At 38.4% G+C, this 16,227-nt stretch overlaps 1 protein-coding gene across 1 annotated transcript in view; it reads right to left on the bottom strand.

The window, feature by feature from the left end:
* Positions 1 to 16,227, bottom strand: part of LOC136247441 (uncharacterized) — a 248,238-nt gene that overhangs the window by 12,092 nt on the left and 219,919 nt on the right. The window contains exons 2-4 of the mRNA XM_066039160.1: positions 6,593 to 6,721; positions 6,400 to 6,544; positions 4,474 to 5,187 (exon numbers count right to left, since the gene is read on the bottom strand). Coding sequence (XP_065895232.1) covers positions 4,474 to 5,187; positions 6,400 to 6,544; positions 6,593 to 6,721 — 988 coding nt within the window. The remainder of the gene's footprint in view (positions 1 to 4,473; positions 5,188 to 6,399; positions 6,545 to 6,592; positions 6,722 to 16,227) is intronic.

The raw sequence follows: 16,227 nt of genomic DNA, 5'->3' as shown, positions 1-16,227 counted from the left end.
AGATCTATCATCATGTCCATTGAGTTATCTTTAGTTCTGTGGCTTTCCCTACCATTACTGACTGTAAAAGTAGAGCATGAGGCTTGAGATAAATCGCGCCCATCAGCTTTGTCCATTGAGTTATCTTCGTCCTTCTCCACTCTTTCGTGGTTAGCCGCGCCACTAGTGACATCACGATTGTTATTCATAGTAGAGCACGAGGCCTGAGGTGAATCCCCACTATCAGCTGGACTTGCAGTGAAGACTTTTTCGATATTTAATGCCGACTCTAACAGGCATATAGTCTTGGTAACCTCCTTTTGATTTGCTGCAACGAACTTGAGAATACAAGGTATTTCCAACCCACCTTGTACCAAATCCGACGAATATCGGCGAGCCCCAGCTACCTGGCACATAACATTGCCACCACGTCTAATGAATATGGAACATATTGCAGAAATCTTTTTGGGAATGTGCCCAACTATTTTAATTTCACCATCGATGACTTTCTTTATCGCCACGGCGTGCGTATCATGAGCATTTCCAGGCTCCCGCTAACAGGCTAACCTCTCTCCAACACTAGGGCTCTCCCAAATTAGCATATACTCATGGTATCCGCGTATCATAGAGTCCACAGAAAACGAAACCGTCGACATCGCCTTGTGTTGCTGCACGAGTGCATCAATTAGAGTTTATTGTCTAGTAATTTCGCCAAACTTTTTATCCGCCAAATGTCCGATTGTGGGATTCGCCAAAGGTTTTCACCGCCAAAGTTTTCTTCCGTACGGTAGATATCTCTGTGTGTTTAACATGCTGGCTTGTGTGACTCTTGTTTCTTTTAATTACTTTTTCAGCGATTTCCAGTGCTCAATATAAGGTTTCTTACTTGATATGTCAAAATGAAAGACCAACATGCAACATGGTCAGCCACTTGTATATAATAGTAGCAGTTTACATACACAACATCTTTTTTAAGTGTGTATTTTGGTAGGTCATGATGTCAGACCATTTTTAATTTGGTCGGTCATTATGGCTTTAAGGATGGAAAATAACAGATGACAGGCTGTTATCTTGAGTTCTGTGATGCACCAGCTTTCTTGGCTGCACAACAAAACTATCATGTGTCTTAATACTAGGCTGATGTAGGGATAAATGTGACCGGATTTGCGAAAGGGGTCTTCCACACACATCCAATTTCATCAACTTGAGAGACCATAACTTTGCATTCAAGTAACATGTATCCCTGAAAGTTTCTCCATTCATTAACCCATGTTGGTGTGCACTTCTGACAAAACTTCAAGTCAATAGCCTTTTCCAATCTAAAGGTACAAATCGTCAAAGTTGGTAAATTGGATGTGTGTGGAATACCCCTTTTCGCAAATCCCATAACAAATTAGCATATCAGATTATGCTCTGGCACCTATTAAATGTAGATTCCTACCAGCTTACAGTATATAAATGTTCTTCACAATATACAGTAGAGCTGAGCAATAGTGGCGATCAATCGACTATCATGACAGTAATTAGCAATTGCGATAACGATAGTACACAATCGCACTATCACGATAATTATGTGCAAGCATAATTAAATGGATGACGAAAGCGAAAGTGGCGAGAGTTGTGTTGAAATTCATAGTGAAAGTGAAGAACAAGACTACAGTACGGACAATGAATTGAATGAAGAAAACCCAAAACAAATGTTTTTACCGTTGGAAGGTTCCAGGAGTAAAGTTTGGGAACACTTTAGTTTTCCAGCACATGACAGAAAGTATTGCGAGCCTGACAAGAAGAAATGCAAAGTATTATACTGTATAGTTTATAAAAATGGTTACAAATACTGTGGAAATCAGTCAAACATGTGAATCGACCTGAAGGAATGCCACCCATTGTTGTTTCAAGCACTTCAGAACAATGATGGCGGCAGTAGCACTAGTAGCAGTTGTGCTTCTACCAGCATACCCCCTGGACAGCAGAGGATACCCGAGTTGTTCCATCAACAAGAACAGTTTCATGTACTTCAAGCAAGTGGATCAAGCTCACAGAGTCACTTTGTTATTTTCTGGCTAAAGATACCCAACCACTTGATACAGTGAATGATGCTGGATTTCAGAAGCTTGTGGAACCTAGGTAAAAGCCTCCTGACAGGAAAACTATATCTACTTCCTACATGCCTTGAATTTACAAAAGTAAAAGGTAAGCTAATCATGGAGAGCTTTATAACTCATGCAAAGAATTTTCTTTTACCACTGTTATGTGGTCATCAAGGGCCACGCTTTTGTACATGTGACTGTCTATGGGAAAACCGGTCTTATCACCCATTTAAAAGTATCAAGAAATTCCAGTTTTAAATATTCAGAGTGTTGTAGCTGGCCAATGGTGGTAGGTACACATACCAAACTTTCACACAACTTACAACAATTTCTAACCTTCCAGATTATCTAATGAGGAAGTAATCAGTAGCTAAGTTTCCCACCATTTTAGATAGTTTTTAAACCGAAATTGACTGTATGAGGTGAGCTCCTAAAGGGTGGGAGGTGGGAGGTCTGGAAGGCAGGAAAGATGGTGTTCAAAAATTGAAAAGGAACATATTGGGATGAATTAGGTCAAGTTATGAGCCATTCAGGGCTCAGAACTGGCTAAAATGAAAGATTTACAGCACAAGTCATTGTACAATACCATGGAGTTGCACAGCCACACACAGCCGTCTCCTGGTTGGCCAGGTCTCCATCAACACCCCAGACAGCTCATCACTGTGCTTGAAAAAAGCAGCCAGCAAAAGCAGACCGCTTTACTCTGGTCGACTGTGACAGTGAAATTTGATAGTACATTGATTAAGCTTTATGTTTGTGTGAAAAAATCAAATTTCCTGTCTTGGTCAATAGGATCGGTTTTCACAAATCCAGTCACATATTAGCTTCATTCTTCACTATATAAACGAACAGTATCAGCTAAAACATTACTTACTGGAAACTGAAGAATTTACGGAAGCACACACTGGTGATAATATTGCTGAAGAAGCGTGCTGTGTTATCAGTGAGTGGGAACTAGAAGCAACAGATCTGATAGCAGCAACAACTGACAACGCTTCCAACATAAAAGCTGCATTGCAGCATTTGGAGTGTCTCCACATGCCATGTTTTAGCCATATGCTTAACTTAGCTGTAGAAAAGGCCATGGTAGTACCAGAAGTTTCTTGAGCTCTTTCTTGCTGTCGTCAGCTAACTAGTCATTTTCATCAATCAACTAACGCATCTTATGTTCTTAAGAGAAAGCAAATTGACCTACACGGTCCCAAGAATACTCTAACGCATGATGTTGTTACAAAGTGGAATTCTTAGTATTACATGGTAGAGAGAGTTGTCGAATTACAGCAACCGATTTGTGCTGCACTGTTAGAGTTAAAAAAGAGGCAACTTAATGCCTAGTGACACTGAGTTTGCTGCAATGTCAGATTATTTATCTGTAGTGAAACCTGTTGTCAAGATTACTGAAGTTTTACGTGGGGAAAAATGGGTTACAATAACAATGATACGACCTTGGTTACAAAAGCTACTCAATGTTTACCTGAAAGCTTCATCTATTGACTGAAACTTACAAAAGTCTATGAAAAAGGCAATGTTTGATAATTTGTCAGGTAGCTACACTGGCCAAATTCTAACCAAGGCATGCTTTCCAGACTCTGCATTGAAATTACCTGCATTTTTGACAGATATGGAAAAGATGAATTGATTAGTGATTTGAAAGCATAACTTGAGCTACTAGACCAGCAAAGTACATTATTCAAATGCCTCCAGTTCATCACAGACAACAAAATCGCCTAAAGGAGAAAATTTGTTACTGTCCTTAGTAAGTGACATAGTACAACCTGATAATGCTGACTCTAACAATGCTTCACCAGAAACTTTTACAAACCACTGTTTCTGAAAAAATAGATCTGGAGATTATTCACTATTGTTCTGAACCACCAGCTATACTACATTAAAAAAGTGCAAGTACATTACTAAACTGGTGGAAACAAAACTGTTCTAGATATCCCTTTTTGGTAAAACCAGTGCGTAAGTACTTCTCAGTACCAGCAACACTGCACCATTAGAAAGAGTATTTAGTCGTGCTGGTCATATTGCTAATGACCAACAAGCTTGCCTTCTTCCACAGAATGTTAACGTGTTAGTATTCTTGGCAGAAAACCTGTAAAACAAACAAGTGACGAACCTGTAATCATTATTAAATACGTGTGTTATTTGAACTATTGTACTTTTTGGAAATGTTATTAACTGGTCTTTCGAGACTGTTAATTGTCTTTGGTAATATCGCAATAGTATCATTATCGGGACATAAAAATTACTATCTATTGTGACTATGATAGTTGTACTATCGCTCAGCTCTATATACAGTCATAATTAACACTGGTATTCTAAAGCATGCCATTATCTTTGGGATTATAAATGACAGTGTACACTGTACATACATATGACTAATGCTACAAATCCTTACACTTTGGTGCAGTAGATGTGAACATGGACAGAGATGCTTTGGAGGCATGAACATTCCATGCAAATACTTTTGGAAACCCTCCAATCTGTAGATAATGAATGTGATACTGACGAAACTTAAAAAATATCTTTTTAGCCATCCAACGCATATGTAACAGGCAGCGTAGTGGGACAATGCATTTTATTGTTAAACAACCACGAGCACAGTCTGTTGCAGTTACTGATCCTGGTGAAATATTCATATCACTTTCCAACTGTCGGCAGTAGTTGATCACATCTAAAACAACCATATTGTCAACGTTCTTACTGATTTTAGTTTCCACTAGTGTCACGTGTTTAGGGTTAAAATAAATCTGTTTGAAATAAGGTGTAACGTCTAATACTTTCTTGGAATACAGACATTCTTCATAAGTTTCTATTAATTTTTTTGCTTCAGAAATTTCTGCTAAATTTGCAATTCTCTTTAATAGGCGTACATCCAACCAGTTACAATAAGCAGGATTTTTTAACGTTTTTGTTATGTCATCCAAATCCTTTGCTGCCCTGATTTTATCAGCAAAATCATCAGGATAACAATCACTACTGTGTAAACAAATCCTTTTTAGTTTATTTAAGTGAATTTCTGCAAAAAATTCTTCCAGTTTGAAGTATAAATAAGCAAATGATCCAACAGCATCTTTTTCCTTGAATGTTTCAGAATAGTTACTAGCTTTATCTAAAAAATAGAATTCTAGTACTACATTGTAATTGATGAAATTATACTAAACAATTATAACATTTAAGGTCAAATATAGGCCTGGGTAATGATTAATAGCATTATCAGTCTTAATTTAGAACATCATAAAATCAGTACAGCAGCATGAAAAGTGTATTACTTAATGTTTTCTAGCCAGAGGAGTGCCTGGTTTCTTGAAATTAGAATGGTAAAAAACTGTCTGTCTGCGTGTCTGTCCAAGGCCCATGTGAGCAACAGGCTTCAAGCTACAGACTTGATTCAATGAACACAGGCTGTTTACATACTGTATTAAAGTTCAACTTTCTGTTTTCGTTGTGTTTAGCTACTTCAAGGGGTGTGACTGGTAACTGAAACCAGGTGAAACAATTCAGTAGGGGCTAAAGCTCAGTATAAAGTACACCATATCATAGGACTAGAGCATTTACAAAAGGGAACAATTTGGAGGATTATCTATAATTACATACAATGACTGTTCTATTAGAGTATTTGAGTATTCTATTAGAGAATATCGATCTTGTATGAAATATTTATTTGATTTGAGGAGGGAGATAGGTGGGGACTGGACACATTCTAATTATACCACCCTCCCCCATCTTTGAGTCCACCACTGACTGAGGTACTTTGGATGAACATCATTAAAGCATACAATATTAAGCGTATTACAAATATTGTGAATGGTTCTCTATAATGTGTACTGTAGAGGAAGGGGGTGCACTTCTTCCCTGCCTCCCTGCATGCCCCCTGGATCTGCCCCTAAAATCAGCATATGTGACCGAGCCTGCGATAATAGGGCATGTGGTCACATGATTTTTGCTTACTTTTTCACACTTTCATCACACATATCATTTTGTACCATTATGCATGGCATTGCAATTGGAACGACCCATACACTCGGTATTTTTTTCCACGCATGAGTTCATAATGTTTTCCAATTAATACCTACTGTTCTATATTACATCTAGTATTGTGATGCAGGTGTGCTACGTACCTAGATAGCTGCAATGTGTCGCTACACCACCCAAACACACACACAAATTATCTCCCTCCATTAACTTTGTTTAACAAGTTAAACTCCATATGACCTGTAGAGTGATGGAGTGTAGTTTGTGCCCACATGCCCTGTTTTTGCAGGCCTGGTCACATATATATATATATAGCCAGAACTAATAACACATGACTATATTCACTGACCATTAGAAGGAGTTTCATCAGCTCTGAGGTTATCCTTTATAACTGCTGCTAGTTCCTTCAAAGACTCACTGAATTCTTCCATCACTGAAAGCAAGCGAAGAAAAGAGTGCTTATTGCCAATTTTCAAGTCCTTCTCAACTGTATTCTGTAGGAAGTGACTAGCAGCTCCTACAGATGTAGACTTTTGGGTTACCTCATTTTTAAGATTGCCATGAAATAAATCCATTTTGTCTAATCTTGATATGAATATGACATCACGCATTGGCAATACAGTGATTAATTTTTCATTGAATTCTTTGAAAACCTTAAGAGACATCTGCAGCTATTTGGAAATTGTTAAAAATAACAGTAAGTATGTTTTATTATTAAAAGTAAATGCTATACAAATAATAGTTGGATCTTTTTGGAAAATAAGTATGCATTAAATTTATTGTGATCAGTCCAGGCAAGAGTGTGTATTTGACATGAGAATAACTGCCTTATAAGGAGTTTAGAATCAACAATTCTGTGGCTCAGTAAGTTCTTGTAGTGTCAAAGTAGAAAACACCGAAGAGACTGGCCCTCCATGCCTCTTTAACAGAACATGCATGTAAGGTAGAACTGTAGGTGTACCATAGTTACTAATATAAAAGCTGCATTGAAATAAACACCCATCTCAATTATAAGCCAGCATATGTGACCGAATTTAGGAAAATTACCCATATGGGTGCATTTGACACCTAAAATATTTAATGATCAAATCATAAACTTCATAGTGAGAATGTACTTGTTAATGGTTGTAAGCCATTTTCAATACCTTAAATTACAAAAAAAGTTTAGAAATATTTTTAAAACTGTACCCTGTTCTTATTAGCAATCCTCTAAACATTAAAATTCTACTTATTTCACACATGCCCATATGGGTGATTTTCCAAAATTCAGTCACATATTTGGATAATAAACACTTGGTCTCAAATATAGGTCAAGGCTGTTAACATAGTCTACTGCCATTTCTTTAAACTTATTAGCAGTATGGTTTAGCCAATTATTGTTAACATTTGTGCTCACCAATGTGGATGGAAGGCTTGTTATTCATTACAATCTTAAGTACATGCATCTGACTGTTTCATTAGAATTAACTAAATGATGTTTGAACTGATTCTGATCATTATCATGCTGTTTTAGAAGTGATGAAAGGGTTTTAATCTCCATTTTCTGACATTGAGGTGGGTCTTCAGCCCTTCTAGCATGCTTTCCTCTATACCTATGTAGTAAAGTAATTAACTTAGTTCATAATTCCATACAATCATTTAGCATAGATAGGTACGTATGATGAAATAATGAAGAAAACTTGCATGCTGTGGTGTCGTAATAACAAACAAGTTTATGCAGTGAGAGATAGAAATTCGGGTAGGGGATATAAAACATAGCATTATTAATTTAGCAATAAGTGGCATTAAAGCCAGCTAAATGATACAGTTAATCACATGATTTATCCGTGCGAGTCTGCATGCATTTAAATATGTCATACTGTACAACTGTTAATCAACCATGTTAAGTCTTGATTATACACTTGTTTATATATTTAACTCACTGTATAAAGGTTCTCTATGCAGGGGTGGATCCAGGACCTGTTGAGGGGAGGGGCACAAACAGGCAGGTTGTAGGTGGTTAGGGAGAGCCAGATCCCATTTTTAGTTGCTGCATTTGTGAAGCAGCAAATAATACACCTCTTTGTAGTATGCACTGTTGATTTATACCATTTTGGCCTTTGCAGATATAGTTGTGAAGTCTTTAAAGCTGTTTAAAAGGCTCTGAATGTCTTAAACAGCAACACGATAATTATTTTTAAAGGCGCTTAGTACGCAAGAAGGTGCTGGCATAGATTATATATACTACGTACACGGGATTGGAAACGCCGGTTTTTTATTCGAACTATCCGCGTTGGAGTGCACTATTATGGCAGCGAAGCGCCTAGCCAGGTGAGTGGTTGATTCTTTTTATGTTCTTGTGAGTTCATAGCCAGCTAATAGAGATATAAAAGCTACTTAACTCAACATTTCGTATTTCGTAGGTTTACTGAATGAAGGAATTATTTGGAGTTAGCTGACCAGGTGAACTCGACAGGAATGGACGGTCAGTGGCGAGGTCACCGGTTCATTAAATTCGAGATTGAATTGCTCAGACACAATGGTACGTACATTAGTGTTACAGAGCAGACAGCACAGGTGATATGGCTAGGGAAATTACAAAACAAATTAAATTTTATGTAATTACAAAATTATAGTGCATTTCTAGATGGGAAGTAGCCCTTAGAGTAGAAACTTTGCTGGTGTGAATAGGTAGATGAGTTTGGGAGAAAGAAACAATGACATTGACGGTATAGCCTGGTGGATCTTTCCATTGTAATGAAATAGTTGAACCATCCAGTTGGTGTCTAAAGTTGTATTGGAATCTACCAATGATTGAAGTCTTCTGGTTATTGCTGTTTTATCATAATGTAATTTAAGCACACGGGGTCACTAATACTGCGTGCTTGTGATGTAACCTCATGACATGTCAAGACAATTTGGGGATTTGAAATAGACCAGACCCTTTCTCTCCCTACCCAGTGACAAAGAGAAAAAAGTGGTCTGGCCTAACGGTATGGGTACCAGTCCTAAAACAACTGCAGCATGTTCCATTGATGAGTTAACAGTAACTGTAGCTATATGGTTGCAAGGCCTATCTTATGGTGCATTTCCTGTACAATTTTATGTTGTAATACAATTAACCATTGTGGGATTCTTCCAATTCTGAGGACAAGCTAAGTTACCAGAATTACCTGCCCTTACGTACCTTAAAGTGAATGTACCATAGCAGTGGCAAGAGTAGTGGTGATAAATGTACACGGCATCTCTGCTTAGCACAGTGCAGTATATGATTACTGTGATTTCCCTCTCTTTTGACTGTTGCATTGTGAATGCATGACATCAAAGTGTTTGATATACAGTGGAACCTGTCCTAAGCCGGTCACCTTCAGGCCAGCATTTCTTGATGTTTGCTTTATACAATTGGGTTAGTGTATAGCTGCCTCACTAAAGGAATTAAAGTTGGCCAATTTCAGAGAGGCGACCTGTCTATACAGGACAGGTTCCACCGTACATTGTACAATGTTAGTGTTGCATTTGCTAACGTAGCTCAATCTTTATGTAGACTGTTGTTTTTGTAGGTCAACAAAACTCTTCCTGTGCTGTGTCTTTCTACCACTTGTCAAGGAAACAAGTGTTTGTTGCTGTGAAAGATTCATCTCACATTGAAACTGATAACATTTTGTAGCGGACAAGTTGACTATAGAAAAATTACATGATTTCTATGCTGTACCAAGGGTTCTTAGTAATAAATTAACAACATGACGGTACAGCACAACAGTGTATGTTGCAACATATTGCTAGAGGGATGGTTGTACTTATCCAGCAATGGAGTCGGCTATGACATTATGTCACTTATCTAGAGTCTGTAGTTGCTGTGAAAACCTAAAACAGCCACTGCCATGAAATTGAGTATGGTGGTAGGAACCATATAACCTACTCTATTACAACATTAATTATGTACACTCAATTGACTTTCTGTTCCAACACAGAAACATGTACAACATTGTGCACTTGTCTCAATCAGTGCTCCATGTGACTATCAAATGTTAAAACTGTGTAGCTATTAGTAGGTCTTCTTTGGATAAATATTTTGACTAGCTGAAGTACTATTCAAGTTTGAGAGCTGTACAGTACCACTCTATACAGAATTGCCTATCATTTTAACTTCTGAAATTGTCAGGTTTACAAATGATTGAGACCAGGAGCACTTAAAGAGTTTTATCATATTCTTGTACACGCTACAGGCCTGGGGTAGGGACAAAACAGCTAAGAAAGGGACATAATTACTTAGCTAGTACTACTTGGGTAACTAAATGCTAATCTTGTATATATTTTTTGTGGGTTGGAAATGTTCCCACTACACTGCACACCCCCCAAACTTTTTTGAGTCCATCGGCTAAATGGTTTTGACACGACAGAACGGCGAATTTGCTAGGTACGAATCTCTGGCCCAGGTAGGCGCCTAAGTAACTATTGACCTACCAGTATTAGTGGCTTTAGGTATATCTCAACCTGGATGTTAAGCCTTCTCCTTCGTCTTCTACCACACAAACACTTTGAAAAATAGGCGGTTATTTGGGGGTGCACTCCAATGCGGATTGCTTTCAGCAAATGTACACGAGTAATTGGATCACGTGTCTCCGTTTCCAATCCCGGGTATGTAGTATACATAATCTATGGTGCTGGGAAACAATTTCATAGCTAGTTTGACTTTGGTTTGCTTTAGTTTCAGGTGAATTCGTAATCAATGCTAGTAAAATGTGTATATTTTCGTGAGTTTTATAAGCTGGCTTAAAGTTTGTAATTTAATCAGAAGTATGGCTCCTCCACAAGAAGGGGGAGGGGAGGGGATTTGCCCCAAATGCCCAATCCTGGATTCGCCATTGCTATGCTTTATGTTACAATAAATGCCATTCTACTGTACCTTGACTAGAATTTAATTAACTGTTGGACGTCACCCGGACCTAATCAAAATAAACGACAGTCTCAAATAAAGGCCTATAGGCAGGAAATGAAATTAAAGCCCAGGATTTTAGATGATGAAACATGGTATTTGGAAATCGGAAACGTACTGGAAAAAGTACTGAATAGTGGCTGTGATCAGTACCATCAGCAACAATGGAATCTGCATGCCAACCAAACAGCCAACATCAACAGACAGTGGCCAAGTGAATAAGTATCATACAATGGCAAAGTTGGTAACATAGCTAGCTACATAGCTGAAAATCAAAGAATTGAATATGCGTGGAAGCTTGATTTTGTCAAATCTGGTCACAAATGGTATAAGCAGCTTTTACGTAAGAAGAAAAAGTGAAATGCAGTCTGCATTAAAGTTGCGCACAGGTGTAAACTTAGCTTTGAGGTGGTTTCTTTTCGGGGATCTAAAATGTGACCAGATTTTACAGAACCGATCCAAATCGCACATCAGGCAAAATCAAACTAACACCACCAGTGGATAGCTACACTATCGTACTACAAGTTTTGACCCTCAGCACTACTCAAACTACACGAGGCTGGTTTTTGCACACGTCTTTTCTGGGTGGTGTGGAGTGCTCAAATGGCGGTTTCAGGCCTTGTGAAGGACCTGGCTTGGCAAGAGTCAGTGGTTTACTGGTGGACAGCCTTATAATGTTGGCCAGACTTGTTCTCTGTTGATTTTGCTACATATCAGCCACTAAGGAGCCAGCACAGCCCTGTAATCTCGTGTCTGGACTCCAATCGTGGTCTGCCTCCATTTTGAGGTCTAACTTTTGCCCTCCCCGCCACCCCCCAACCTCCACCCCTCAACCTCCACCCCTTTGTGAGCACTTGTGATACTACTTCGCTCGTCCAACTGCTCAGATTTTCTATCTTATTTGGCGGGAAACTGTACAAGCAGCTACAAGTACTGGAAGTGACTTGAAAGGTAACAGATTGATGCATCTTTTGTGTAAATTTCATACGCGTGCTTGCTATCCTTGGAGAGTTATGCTGGCTTCAATTCTTTAAAACCGTTTATCTCGGAACTTCCAATGTGCGATTTGGATCGTTTTTCCAAAATCCAGTCACAAATACGGGTGTGGCGACTCTCCTCAGAGTTTGTGAAGTACTTTCCTTTCTAGTTTTACAGGCGTTTAACAACTGAAAAACAATGGTGCAGGCCTCGTAGACTACCAGGAATAGCTTATCCCAACTCAAACGGTTGAAAGAGGGCGCATCCCCTACATACGTGAATGAAAATGAAGAGCAGCTTTGAGGCATTGTAAAGAGATTTTGTGGGGGAAAAACATGATAGTCAAACTATAAAATGATTTAGAAGATACTTCTGTGTGTGCTATGTTGTTAAAAAGCAATTTGTTTAACAAGCATTTCTAGCAGTGAGAGAGAATAAACGTCTTAATGATTAAGACAAAATATACATTACAAGCATACAGGGGCCTAGACACAGGGGTACCATGTGCTGATGGATCAGTACAGGAGCCCTGGCAAGACTTACATTAACTAAAGGTAAATTAAATTACAATACACAAAAAAAAAAAAAAAAAAAAAAACTATATCTACATATATGTAATACTTAAAGTTTACCTAAGGTGGTCTAAAAGATCCCAGCCCGGGGAGGCTCTAGAATTAAAAATTCTGTAAGAACAGGACACAGCAATGCGAGCTGCCTGCTCAAACAAGGATCTTATGGTTTTCTTTGGCACTTCACAAGCAGTAGCCATTTGAGCAATTGTTTCTGGCAAAAAGTGGCCTAAACAACCAATTTCAATTGGAACAAGATTGACAGTTAACCCAGAAAGCTGGAGGTCATATTGCAAGGAGCTATATCGATCTTCCTTTCTAGCTCTAGCAGCAAGAAGATGTTGCTGGGTATTAGTTGGTACTGTCAATTCGAACAAACAAATGGAATCATTAGAAACCAATACCAAGTCAGGCCTGCTGAGGGTGGAGGAAAGATTGGTTGGGATGGTACTAGGGGGGCTGGAACTAGCTAGATAACCAGGAAGGTCAGCGTAAAGTTTGAATGTTTCAGGTAAATGCTGTTGGAGCCCATGAACAAGGACCTGTAAAACTGAATCATGTCTCCAGGTATACCTGCCTTGATCTAGAGCAGCAGAACAGCCAGTCAAAATATGGTTTGTTGTGGGTTGAGGAGCTTGACAAAGAGCACATCTAGGGTCAGTAATGATGTTCCATCTGGCCAGGTTCATAGGGGTTGGTAGAGTGTCACAACCAGCACGTAGCAGGAAGGACAGCTGTTTTTCAGGGAGGCCATACATCAGTCTCTTCCACAGAGGGCAAGCTTGCTCCAGAGTTACAATATCTAAAAATTTATTTTGAACAGTTAATGGTTCCAGTTTTGACTTCCAATATTCAATGTGAGCAGAGCGTAAGTTGTGGCGAGCATGGTTCTTGAAAGTTGCAGAGTGAATGTTGGCAACTGAAGCCTTAGCAGCAGATAAACAGTCAAGGACAGTGGAAGAGATATCGGATCTGTTAGCTAAAATAGAATGTCGCAGCTCTATAATCAGCATAGTAACATAATCGAAGAATTTTGAAACTTCGTGAATTAAAAAATCCGAGAATTACAATTATGCATTATTGCACAACCAAAAACCCTAAATAATAAAATGATAATACATAGTTGGTTTTGGTTTATTCCAGATGAGTTAGCTGGCTGAATGGCACCTGGTTTTAGAAGTACGTAGCACAACATCAACTTGTTTTCACTGCTTCTTCACTAGCTGGAACCTGCTGCTATCGTACACCCAATTAACTGAATTCATAAGGCAATAATTGTTACAAAAAAGCTAACAAACAAGTACACAAAATAGAAAATTTTAACTAGAGTTTGGACCATAGCATATTAAAAATTACTGAAACAAGCTGGAGTGAGTGCACAATAAATCACAGTAAAACAATAAGAAGTGTTAGCCATATCCCTACCGTGCATTTCCATTATGGTATCTTGAGTAAAGTAGGGATATAACACTTCTTGGTTTGATATACTATGGGCTATGGTATATCAAACCTAATTTATGAACTAATGGGACTACTATATACCAAGGGTCAGTAATAGAAAAACTGTTCAAACTTTAGAGTAAGGGAAGGGTCCACACAGTGGTATTGGAATTAGAACTTACTATATAGCTTATTTAGTTAACTATAATGTAGAATCTGCTCATTCTAAGCCTATACAGAGAGATTTAATACCTTATTGAGTAGTTACAGAAGTTTTGAATCAGAATGATAATTATATTTAGAAGTGCTTAATGCGCTTGAAGGTGCAAAAGAAGCATTTTGGATCATTTTGTGATGGAGAGTAATTTGATTGCTAATAATTACTTACTAAACCATCCAAGTAAATAAATTCATTACTTTAAGCTTAAAGTTCGTTGAGCATTTTTTGATCTCTAAAAGCTGACTGGTTTCCAGAAACTGGTGAAATTCCTTAGAACTGTGCCTGCTATATACTATGTTTCGTGCTGTTGTTCTCCAAAGTTAGTGCAACATTGCGCAGAGCAAAGATATTTGGAGGTCCTCCATCAGTACAAGTTTCCTTCAGAAAAGCAACTACTGGATGTTTCTAACAATATTATGTTAAAAATTATAAATTTAAAAATGAAGTGGGGATCAAACCAATAAAAAGTAGTGAAACAAGAGATGAATGATGGTAGCTATTACAACATAGCTCAGTGGGAAATCCCTACTTTGGCATTGAACACAAAATAGTTGTTATACCAAGCCAAAGTGGGAATTTCCCACTGAGCTATGCTGTAATAGCTACCATCGTACATCTTGTTTCACTACTTTTTGTCGCTTGGATCCCTTCTTCATTTTTAATTTTCTAGTTTTAATATACTAGTTTGTTTAGTTTTTGTTAAAGCATACAGCTACCTATCAACATGTGACTTGTCTATTAGGGTGACTACTGTATTAGAGAATCTCGAGTCAGCCTGAAAAGGTGTGTACTTTCCAAAAAGGGTGTGTGGTCATCGTGGTTTTGATTGATTATTAGAGTATCTCGAGTCAGCCTACCAACTTGAAGGTGCGTGGTCACTATTCTGTTATAATACAGCTAGCGTAGAAGGGTTTGGTCATGGTGATCAATAATACGTAAAATAAAAAATGGGTGTGATCTTGTGAGCTATCATGAAGATACAGGTAGTTATCTACATAGTACCAGTACCTTCATACGGTACGTAATCTAAGCGCCTTAAATAGTTTTGTGACATCTATTATGCTGCTTAAAGAAAGTGTTGATATGGAAAATTAATTCCTCAATATGATTTTGTTGGATGAAGAAGACAAGCAGCCTGATAGAAGATAAAAGAAAAGACAATTTCTCAGAGGGCCTACACTCATCGGAACCCCAAAAGGCACATCCCACTGTTGAGTTTATTTTTGTGGCGTAAAATGGTTGGTGGCTGTGCGCTGCTTTGTTTTGCCTCTAGCCTTGCGACTGTGGTCAGTCAGGTAGTCAGTCTAAAATTTGAGTTTTGGCAATTTTTTTAAAATTCTATATCCGGTCACCTGTAAGTGTTTTATTATAATTAATACTGTGTTATATATCATATGGACTAGTACTATTCTGTAAAGGTGATTTTTATCTTGTAAGATGTCTCTAGGATGATTTTCAAAGGCGGAATTTTGGGCAGCACGTGGAATCTTCGGGAGGGATCCCTACTTAAATGGTACTACTGTACCATTTGATAATGACAATTAAGGGTGCTACATAGTTCCACAGCTATGGTCTTAATATCAAAAGAATAATTCTATCCTCAGCATTCACAACATAATATGTGACCAGATTTTACAAAACCGATCCAAATCGCACATCAGGCAAAATCAAACCACCACACCACCAGTGGATAGCTACACTATCGTACTACTAGTTTTGACCCTAAGTACTACTCAAACTACTCGAGACTGGATTTAACACACGTCTTTTCTGGATGGTGTGGAGTGCTCAAATGGCGGTTTCAGGCCTTGTGAAGGACCGGCTTGGCAAGAATCAGTGGTTTATTGGTGGACAGCCTTATAATGTTGGCCAGACATTTTCTCTGTTGATTTTGCTACATATCAGCCACTAAGGAGCCAGCACAGCCCTGTAATCTCGTGTCTGGACTCCAATCGTGGTCTGCCTCCATTTTGAGGTCTATCTCTTGCCCTCCCCGCCACCCCCCAACCTCCACTCCCCAACCTCCACCCCTTTGTGAGCACTCGTGATACTACT

The sequence above is a fragment of the Dysidea avara genome, chromosome 2, assembly GCF_963678975.1.
Source record: "Dysidea avara chromosome 2, odDysAvar1.4, whole genome shotgun sequence".
NCBI lineage: Eukaryota > Metazoa > Porifera > Demospongiae > Dictyoceratida > Dysideidae > Dysidea > Dysidea avara.
This window is presented reverse-complemented; position numbering and strand designations above follow the sequence as displayed.